Source organism: Sceloporus undulatus, chromosome 2 (assembly GCF_019175285.1).
Source record: "Sceloporus undulatus isolate JIND9_A2432 ecotype Alabama chromosome 2, SceUnd_v1.1, whole genome shotgun sequence".
NCBI classification, from domain to species: Eukaryota; Metazoa; Chordata; class Lepidosauria; order Squamata; family Phrynosomatidae; genus Sceloporus; species Sceloporus undulatus.
In genome coordinates, this window is record NC_056523.1 from 19641780 (window position 1) to 19652756 (window position 10977).

Sequence of the window (10977 nt, forward strand, 5' to 3'; positions counted from 1 at the left end):
TGCAGCATAAAGAAGGCCCTTTCCCCCAAGCGATTAGCTCTCAAAGGCCTGCCGGAATAAAAAGGTCTTCACCTGTCTACAGAAGGATAGCCAGCTGGGCACCAGTCTAACCTTTCTGGGATGAGAGCTCCAGAGCCTGAGAGCAGCCACCAAAAAGGCCCATCATATATTCCCACCAGATAGAATCATAAAAGTTGGAAGAGTTACCAATCAAAGCATCCCCGACAGATGGCCATCCAGCCTCTGTTTGAAGACCTCCAAGGAAGGAGACTCCACTACACTCCGAGGGAAGAGTGTGTTCCACTGTCAAACAGCCTTTACTGTCAGAAAGTTCCTCCTAAGGTTGAGGTGGATTCTCTTTTCCTGGAGCTTGCATCCATTGCTCTGGGTCCTGTTCTCTGGAGCAGCAGAAAACAAGCTTGCTGTACCCTCAATATGACATCCCTTCAAGTATTTAAACAGGGCTATCATATCACCTCTTAACCTTCTTTTCTCCAGGCTAAACATCTCCAGCTCCTTAAGTCATTCCTCATAGGGCAAGGTTTCCAGACCTTTCACCATTTTGATCACCCTCCTTTGGACATGCTCCAGTTTCTCAACATCCTTTTTGAATTGTGCTGCCCAGAACTGGACACAGTATTCCAGGTGGGGCCTGACCAAAGCAGAATAGAGTGGAACTATTACTTCCCTTGATCTAGATACTATACTTATATTGATCAGCCTAAATTTACATTGGCCTTTTTAATTGTCGCATCACACTGTTGACTCATGTTCCTGTAGGGGTGGTGGGACAGAGAGAAGATCCTCCCCAGAAGAACTCAAGACATGGACAGGCCCATATAGAGAAATGCAATCAGATAACCTGGACCCAACATGGATAGGGCTTTACTAGTCACAAACATTTTAAATTGTATCTGAAAACAAACCAGCAGTCCTTGGAGGTGTTGTATGCTCGTTGTCACTGCGCGCCTTCAAATAATTTCCGACTTATGGTGACTCTATCATGAGGTTTTCTTGGCAAGATTTTTTCAGAGGAGGTTTCCCATTGCCTTCAGCAGAGGCTGAGAGTGTGCAGCCTGGCCAAGGTCACCCAGTGGATTTTATGGCTAAGGTGGGAATCAAACCCTGGCCTCCAGAGTCATAGTCCAATACTCAAACCACTGTGTCATGCTGGTTCTCCTTGTAGCCATCCCCAATGAATTGGTAAATCTCTTTCCCTCTCTCAAAGGACACTGCTATGTCTGAAACTCCTTACTTGCCATATTTACAAACTGAATGCATCAGCAACTTCTGATAGTCCTAACAAATCAGCTCTTGAAAGTTACCAAGTCTATGCATGTGTTATGAATAGCTAAAATTAATGCATATGTGTCCTGAAAGGAAAATAAAAACACCATTTTCTCCCAGTTTTGGAAAATACAGTGGTCCCTTGGTATCCGCTGTAGTTTGGTTCCAGGATCCCCTATGGATACCAAAATCCATGGATGCTCAAGTCCTGTTATACAGAATGGTGTAGTAAAATGGATGTCTTGTATAAAATGGCAAAATCAAGGTTTGGTTTTTGAAATGAGTGTTGTTCGGAATATTTTCAGGCCATTGATGGTGGAATCTGTGGATGCAAAATCCATGGATACAGAAGGCCAACTGTGTGTCATCGCCTGGTCTCATAAATGTGTCTGTAGTCAAATAAAATTTAATCATGTATTTATTTTGTTTAGATTTCTAACCAGCCCTGCTACTTCATGTTTAGGAGCTGATTGTTTAAAAATAATGTTAATGGACATCTTACCCTCCCAAGAATACTATGACATGAGTTAAGATGTGAGTGAGATTTGAGAGCACAGGTAAATCAGGCCTAGAGCTGTCCAGTCAGCATGATTTGCAAATGTAGGTATGGACTTGGGCTTTCCTAGTCTTAGTCTGACAATTATATCACACTGGCTTTACTTTTAAGACTGTGGTATAGACTGGTCTTTCAGGAATCCTTTGAGCCATGGGTACAAAATATACTGGCTTTGCATTTTTCAGTGTGCTTTATGGTTTTATTTTTAGTGATTATGGGGATACTACAAGTTGAATAATGCAATAAAAAGATAGGTAACAATAATATGGAACGTATTTTCTTTAAGTGTTAAGACGGCCCTCTTTTCCCACCCCCTTTTTTTTGTGAACAAACAGAGAGAGCCAAATCACACTACAGAAATAATTCTTGGGAACTATACTTTGTGTTGCCACAAGAGATCTCTAATAGAGCAAGCTAAATGTCTCATAGAACTACAGTTCCCAGGATTCCCTAGCATTGAGCTAAAACGATGTCAATTAAAGCGATGTCAAACTGGATTATTTCTGCAGTGTGTTTTGCCCCTGATTTAAGGCATACCTATTCCATAGCTGGATACTCAACTGGAATTGTTCAGTGAATTGACAGTGTTCATTCTTCTTTTTATGGTATTGTGTTTCTGGACAGTGTTTTCATTTCATTAATTGCATTTGTATAGTATTTTTATTTTTCACCCCATTATAAACAAACATTAAATAATAAATTCTTTTGCTGTGATACATTTAGTGTGCCTTTCCATAAAACATTCCAAGTGCCTATTTTGACGTACTTATAATATTTTGTATATTTTATTGTAACCTCATTTATCGTCATCCAGGGAGTTCAGGATAATGCACTTAGTTCTCTTCTCCTCTTCATTTTTATCCTGCCAACAACCTTATAAGGTGGGCTACATCAAGAGATAGGGACTGATCCAAGGTCACTTAGTAGAGCTGAATAAAGTCCATGATTGACTGGTGTCTTGAACCCGGGGCTTTGCAGCCTAGTCCAGGTTTTCAGTAATAGTCTCACACTGTTATTAAGTACATATGAGGTAGATTGTGCTTTTGGGTTTGTGCTGCCAAGAATTAGTGTGTTTTTCATGGGATTAACTCAATATTAATGGCCTTCTGGGTTGTGTTTGGGAAGGCAAAAAATCTCATATACCTTTTTTTCTTTTTCAGATAAAGTGGTTAAGAAGGGGAAGAAAGATAAAAAGACCAAAAAGTCGGTAAGGTTCAATCTTGTGCTTTTTCATGCATTTATTACACCTCTTAGGGCTGTGAGTGACATGGGTTTTAGGAAAATGGAGGCTGTTTTAATTCTAGCTATTCATTATCATGAGAACATTGCTGTTTTGCAGTGTTCTCATGGCAATGAATAGCGGTGCTTCAGTCTCCCCTCTTACTTCCCCCAGCATTTGGAAATTGGGGGAACTGTATCACGTTTATGGTTAACTACATTTATAGCACTTTTCCAGAGCCCCATAATGTTTTGCTTTCCTTCTTTGAGGGTGATTTGGAGAACAGAGGGGCAAACCTTTGTGTTAAAATGTGTCCCATCCAGACGTACAGTTCACACTGTACTCTTTATCTGTGGTTCTGAAAAAACATGTTAATAAAGTTGTCTGGAAGCCGTTTTTTTTAATTTGTGGGCTTCATGTCTACCTTCACGTGTCCTGCCCTCCTTTCTATGAAAGTCAGGAAAGTCTGTCTCCTTCATCCACCATCTTGAGGGAGAGAGAGGCAGGCTAGCTCCAAGAAGCCAAGTCCTCCCTGCAGTCCATCTCCCTTGGTCCAGGCCTTGGAGGTAGAGAAGAACTGCTGGACCTCATCCCCTTCCCCGCCACCACTCCATTCTCCTTTTGTGTCGTGTCTTTTTAGATTGTAAACCTGAGGGCAGGGAACCGTCTAATTAAAAAATGTACAGCGCTGTGTAAATGTACAGCACTTTCTAAATAAACGTGATGATGATGATTGATGATGATGATGATGATGATGATGATGATGATGATGAGTTCTGAAGTTCCTGAGATTAAATTCTGGTTGCTGCATTTCTACCAGAAAGAGAAGAGGACTGAGAAAAGAGTTGAAGCTAAGTCTTTGCAGTTGTAGTAGTAGTTCTAGACAACCTTTACTGCTTCTCTGTCACTTTTCTGCTATGACCGCAAACGTCCTCTTGTCTCCCAAGTTCTTTGAGGAGTTGGCTGTGGAGGAGAAGCACACCAGTGAAGAGCAGGCAGCCGAGAAAGAAAAGGAGCAGCAGCAGCAACAACAACAGGTGAGTAATTTCAGAATTGTTAGTATCTATGAAGTAATGTGGACCTTTTCACCAAAGAGCATTCTGATTGACCACATTGGCTCTGATCTGAGTGTCATGGCTCTGTTTTGCTGAGGTAGGGCTCTTTTGCGACTTAGAAGAGACAGGAGTTGGAAATGTAACTTGAAAAGCCTTCTTTAATCTTATATTATTGTGTACATTGATTTAAATTGTGTTCTTTCATTATATTCCACATGAGATCTTTGGATAGAGGGTGGAATATAAATATTTTCATCCATTAATTCATTCTCTGACATCCCTCTTTCCTTCACCCTTGCTGAACTACAGCAGCAAAAGAAGAGACGGGATAAAAAAAAAGACCGGAAGAAAAAAGATGTGGAAGAAGATGAAGAAGAGAATCAGTTGATCGAGAGGCTGAAGAAGCTGTCAGCCCCAGCCAGTGATGAAGATGATGAAGGTTGGAGACTGGGATTTGAAGGTTCCATGTGCAAGGGGGAACAATATCTTTTCCTTTTCTATTTTGTTTCTTCAACCCCAATTTCTTTAGAGCTGGGGAAGGAATCCCATGACCCACAGGCCACATGTGACCCCCTAGGCTGTTTTCGCCACCCATTTCAGGGCAAAAATTGGGAGGAGGATGTGACTTTCCTCCAAGACAAGATATGAAACATCCCGTACCTTGTTTCAACCACCCTCCTCTATTTTTCATCCACTAGAAATGAAAAGTTTGTGACCAGTTCTTTCAGACCTGCTGTTGTATCCCATGCAGATTTTTTTTTTTTTTTTTTGTCTAGGACAAGATTTTGTTTTTGTCTTTGGACAAGATTCCTATCTTGTGGGAATGCCATGTCAAGTGATACCTCCTCCATCCTTAGAAGCCATATATTACTGGACATTTGGAAGCAAACAGTACATAGCTACTTACTGTACTGTGTCCTGGTGACAAGCTTTCCTTAGTGTCTGGTTTAATATAGCATTCCTTAACCTCTTCTGTGAAGAAACCAGAGATTCCATAGGTGCATTTTCTGTGTCATTATAGACATTGATGACTAGCAAGTGCGTCCCCAAATTTTGCCCCATTCCTCAGCTCACAAAAACTCTTGCAGGATGAAGAATAGATTTATGCGAGCATTTTGTGCTTCAGAGTAGGACCACAGAGTTCTAGGTAGTGTTTCTTAAGTTACCTGATGTGGGAAACCAGCAAACATTTTTCTCCATGTTGCCAGGGACTGGCACAATATTTGTGTCTATTGGCTACAATTATTTCTGTCTTGAAAGCTCTACAGCAACCAGCAGCAGATGGCTCAAGTCCAACACTGGTCCATTGACTGCCACTTTGAGTAGCCATAGTTTAGGGAGCATGTGTTTCCACATAAATCCTACCCACCCATTCCATCCCTGAGCATTTGGGTACTTCTTAGATGTTTATATTCAATGCAAAGGCTTCAAAAGACTCTAAGGCCTGTTACAGACGGCCAAAATAAAGCTGCTTCGAGTCTCTTTGGAGGTATGCTATTTAAATGTTGCATGGGTCCTAAGAGTCCAGAGGTCACGCCAAAGCCACACTCCATTCCTAAGCACTGGAGTGCAGCTTTGGTGCAGCTTCTGGATTCTTAGGATGCATTCATCATTTAAACAGCATACCTCCAAAGAGACTCGAAGCAGCTTTATCTTGGCAGTCTGTAACAGGCCTAAAGTTATATTTGTCTGAATGCATTTACATATCTCTGTCTAGGTCTTCCCACTGAATGTAAGAAATCTGAAGAGCTGTGAAGTATGCAGAGCATTGAAGCAGAATTGGGGAGGGGATTAAAAAAACAAAACAACCCAAACACCAGAGGTTTTGGCTTAAACTGTCTTTTTTGTGTTAATGTGTAGGCTACACCAATATAGGACTAAATTGGAAAATTAAGTTGCAGAATGCAGTTCAGATGTTATGGCCTCTAGCTTAAATAATAATTGTTCTTTAAAAAGTGCACTTGTAAAGCTAGTTGTTCTGGTTGAGCTTATATTAATTAAAGGATTTGCTTCTGAATGGCATTTTTTGCACTATAAAATAAGTGATGAAAAAGAAGCAGCTGACACTGGATACTGGGATAACAATGAACAACTGCCAATAAACTGTTAAACTTAAAATGTTTAAATTTAAATCGTCATTGTTATTCCAGGAAGCAGGTTGAAAAATAATAATTGTCAATGGTTTTTTTAAAAATGAGTTTTAAAAAACAGGTAGGCTTTTTGTTTTGTTTTAACGAAGTCATTTGGCTTAAACTCCTTTTGGCTGGCTTAAACTAGTCAACCTTGCATTGAAGATCATGACTGCATGTTTGTTGTTGATTCGTTATAATCATAACCCAGTTTTTCAAGGAGCTTAAAAATGATCCCCTCCTTATTTTTATCCTCTCAACAACCCTGCAAGAGTTAAAAGAATGTGAGGGGGGGGGTGTAGTCCAAGATCACCCAGTGAATTTCAAGCTAAGCCCAAATCTTACTTCAGCACTGTAATTCAGGAGTGGGAACCATGTGTTTTTTTCAGATGTTGTTGGACCACGACTTCCAATGTTCTTCACCATTGGCTATGCTGCCAAGGCCTCCTGGGAGTCCAACAACATCTGGGCAGCCTTATGATTCCCACCCCTGCATGGTGTAACCATGTTGACTGACAGTTACCATACTTTAGCCCAGTATGTGTGCAGATGAATCTATTAAGAGGGCTATGTCTTCTTTTTTCACATGTAAGCTTTCATTTTAACCTGTATCACTCCTAGCATGGCTAGTCTTGACTTCTTTCTTTCCCTTGCAGTGCCTGCCCCTGTTAGCAAAGCAGGCAAGAAAAAGAAGGTGAGTTCCTGGCTGTTTTTATTTTTTCTTTGTTGAGAGAGTGTGGGAGAAAAGGGCACTTCCCACAGAAGGAAGGAGAACATGAAGTGAACCAGACCCCATAGATGTTAAATATCTCAGGCAATCTAACCTTCGTGGAGTTTTGGAAAATGTAGCCACTGCAATCCAGATGACTGCTATTGGCCTGGTTGGTCAGAGTGATTCTGAGAGCCACTTCCTGTCTGGAATTCATTGGGCCCTTCCTTGCTTTTCTGTTTCAAATACTATAAACTCTAAAATACTTTGGCTCTTGCTCCTACTCTGTTTGGTTTTATTTTTTTTTCACAATATATTCAACAGCTGTGTTTAGATCAGTGCTTCTCAATTATTTTCTGTCATGCCCCCCCCTAGGAAGAAGAAAATATTTCGCACCCCCCACGCGACTGTAAACAGTATCATGTCCCACTCACAAGCACACATAGCATTTGAAACAGAACAGGCAGCCTCTTGTGCCGGCAAACTACATGTCCCACTCACAAGCACGCTTAGCATTAGAAACAGAACAGGCAGCCTCTTGTGCCGGCAAACTACATGTCCCACTCACAAGCACGCTTAGCATTTGAAACAGAACAGGCATTCTCCTGGAGGGTTTCCCACAGGGGTGCCATAAGCCAGAAATTCTGACATACTCCAACTCCCAGAATTCCATAGCCTTGAGACATAGAAGAGTCGGGCTTTGAGTTCTGGTCCCCACAACACATTCCAGCTCCCAGAATTCCATAGCCTTGAGTCAGAAAAGATTTAAAGCATTGCCAGCCAAACTGGGTTACTTCTCCAATGTGGATGCAGCGTGATGGGCTCCCTCCTGGGCTCCCTTTTGCCTCCCCCTCAGCCCCCCCCCCCATGACCCCCACAAGTCCTGCCTTCCCTCTTGTTGGGAAATGCAGGCCTGGCCAAGGGGGGAGTTGGGCACACAACAACAACAACAACAACAACAACAACAGAGGAGGAGGGGGAGGGGGAGGGGGAGAAAAAAGAAGGGAAAGGAGAAAGAAGAAAAGGAGAAGAAAGAAGAAGAATAGGAAAAAAGATAAAAAGAAGAGGAGGAGGAACGGGAAGAAAAGGAGGAGGAGGAGGGGAAAGAGGAAGAGAAAGAGGGGAAGAAAAATAGGAGGAAGAGGAGGGGGAAGAGAAAGAGGGGAGGAAAAAGAATAAGAGGAGGAGGAGGAGGGAAAGAGGAAGAGAAACTGGGGGGGAAAGAGGAAGCAGCTTGCCTGCAATTTGCAAAGCCCTCTCCAGGCTCCAGCCTTGGGCCCGAGGCGCGAGGCTCGAAAGAGAGGAAGCTCCTCCTCTTCAGGCTGGCTGGCCAATGGGGAAGACTGGAGCTGGGGCAGGCTCCTGCAGCAGGAGCAGGCTGTCCAGCCATTGGCCAGGCAACCTGAACAGCAAGAACCTCGCGCCCCCTTTTATGGAGCCTTGCGCCCCCCCGGGGGGGGGGCGCCCCACTATTTGAGAAACACTGGTTTAGATCATGATTAAGTCTTTTGAAATAATATCACATTCAGTACAGTAGCACTACAATAGATTAGCTCTATAAACGTATGAAATCACAAAAATCACTGTGGTATCAGTCACATCACTGATAGTAAAATAACTGGTATTTCATTATGTTTCAAGATAGTCAACAAAATAATTCAAATATTATTTATAGTACTGTACTTCTGTTAAGTAAAAAATATTGTACTGCATCTTGTACTCAAAAAAGATCACATAGCTCAATAAATTATCTATCACTCTGATAGCCTTTAGGGCTGAAGGGCAGGGTATAAATACCATAAAATAAATGATAATAAAATATCCCTGGCTCCACCATTGCACCATCTTGGGTTCTAGTCCTGTGCACAATTTCCTGGTCAAAAGATAAATAAATAAGCATTGAAAATTGAACTTATTTATGAGTTTATTGGAATTCTACAGTTAAGCTGTAGTTATTTATCTTCCCTCCTCTCCATTCACTAGGCAGCTCTAAGAGAAGCTACGTTTGGTTTCTTGACATATTTGACAGTATATTAAACAGTATGTGAAAGGACTGTGAGGAACCTGCTTTTATTTCATTAAATAAAACTACAGTTCTATCCACACTTCTTCGAGAGCCAGGTCCTTCCATTCTTTGTGACCTAATTTTGAGTAAACATGCTGAGGACTGCGTAAACAGTACTACAGGGTAAATCCTAGAGTTGTTTATAAGTTATTTGAGCAACTGTGTGAAGTCCTGGCCTGCCAAATTCAGCCTCGAACAATCTGCTTTTTCTCAGTAGATTTATAATAATCACGTGAATCACTGCAAGTTCAGATTAGATGTACAGGTGAGCCCTTGGTATCTGCTGGGTTTGGTTCCAGAATCTCTTGCAGATACTAAAATCCATGGATGCTCAAGTCCCATTAAATACAATAGGGTGTTAAAATGGCATCCCTTATATAAAATGGCAAAATCAAGGTCTATCTATCTATCTGTCTGTCTGTCTGTCTGTCTATCTATCTATCTATTCAAGCTGTGACACACAAAGGCACACCAGAATTTGTGCTCTTTGCCTGCCCCAATTTTTTGAAATCATGTCCCCCCATCCCTTGAATCCTCATAGTAGCAGGGATGTGCCTATAAAGGATTTCTTAGTTATGGCTACAGGGCAAGAGGGAATTCCATGTAGCTCCCTAGCAATGTTCAACTTGGAAACACACCTAGTAACTGTAAAAGTATGTACTTTCCACCTCCCTGGTTATTGCTAACAAAGTGGTTGATTCAAGCTTAATATGAGAACATCTCTAACTCAAATTTTCATATCCTTTTAATTTATTTTTATACGATATAAGGAACAATAACAAAGTAAAAAATCATTAGTGCTTTTCTTTTGGTTGATAGCTCTCTTTAGATGTTATAAGGATGAGTGTATTATATGTCATGCAAATAATGTTGGTATTTTTTAGGGAGGAAATGTGTTTGCTGCTTTGAGTCAGGAGCAGAGTGAGGAGGAGGAGGAGGAAGAGGAACCTGTGAAACCCATTAAATCTGACAAGAATAAGACCAACAAGGTTCGTTGCCATCTGGAATCCAGAGGGGTGCAGTCTAGAGCTGAGGCAGTGAGTGGAATTTATGGGGAACTGGGCCCTTTCACACTACCCAATTAGAGCTCTGTGATTCCACTTTAACAAACATAGCTGCACCCTATGAAATCTTGGGGTTTGTGTCTTGGTGAGGCACTACAGCTCTCTAGCTGAGAATTTTAAATAGCCTCCCATAAATTGCAAATCCCAAGATTCCATAAGATGTTGCCTTGGCACTTAAGAATGGAATCATAGTGCTATAACTGTGTAGCCTGAAACAACCCAGGAAATGAAACTATAAAAGAAACTTTGTACATCTAAAGCTGAAGAATGTTGGATATACCATGGGCTGGATCCCAAAGTGCTTTTCCAATACATTTCTCTGCAGGCAGAAGTTTTTTGAGAATGGCCAGGGGATCACTATCATTTTAGCTGTGATAAATTCTTAGGCGCTTACATCAAATTTTCTTTGGCATCAGGTCTTCTTAACAGTGAAAAAAATATTTCAAGTCCTTAAATAGGAGGTGCAGATTTGATGGCATCCAGGTCACAGACTATTTTGATGTTTCTAGCCTTGATGGATAGGGCTTTGTCCTTCAGGCATTTTTGAAGCTGTCAGTGTAGAGAAGTATAACCAGAGATACCTTTGAGGCTTCCTGGGCATTTTTTTAGGCACAAGAAAGAAAGAGAAAAGAAAATAAATCACTAAAAACAACCCTCTCTATCTTTAGGCAGCTTCTGATGATGAAGATGAGAGGAAACCTGGCAAAAAAGGGTCCAAAACTAAGCAAAAGGTCAGTCTTTTCCTTTGTTGGATGAAGCTATTTCAAGTGAGTAGTTGGAACAAAGGCGGATGGGACTAGGAAGGGATCATCTCCATGGATCATCTTGTCTTAACTGTACTGATCACTTGGACATAACCCACTGTTACATGAAGGCTTGGTGGGTGGCAGGAC

At 41.4% G+C, this 10977-nt stretch overlaps 1 protein-coding gene across 2 annotated transcripts in view; it reads left to right on the forward strand.

The window, feature by feature from the left end:
• ABCF1 (ATP binding cassette subfamily F member 1) overlaps positions 1-10977 on the forward strand; it is a 44196-nt gene that overhangs the window by 1858 nt on the left and 31361 nt on the right. The window contains exons 2-7 of one of the 2 annotated variants that reach the window (XM_042447340.1): positions 3004-3050; positions 4010-4099; positions 4427-4556; positions 6903-6940; positions 9905-10009; positions 10753-10815. In XM_042447340.1, the coding sequence (XP_042303274.1) occupies positions 3004-3050; positions 4010-4099; positions 4427-4556; positions 6903-6940; positions 9905-10009; positions 10753-10815 (473 nt within the window). Of the gene's footprint in view, positions 1-3003; positions 3051-4009; positions 4100-4426; positions 4557-6902; positions 6941-9904; positions 10010-10752; positions 10816-10977 lie in introns of those variants that run through there. The other variant, XM_042447339.1, reaches the window with a different exon arrangement.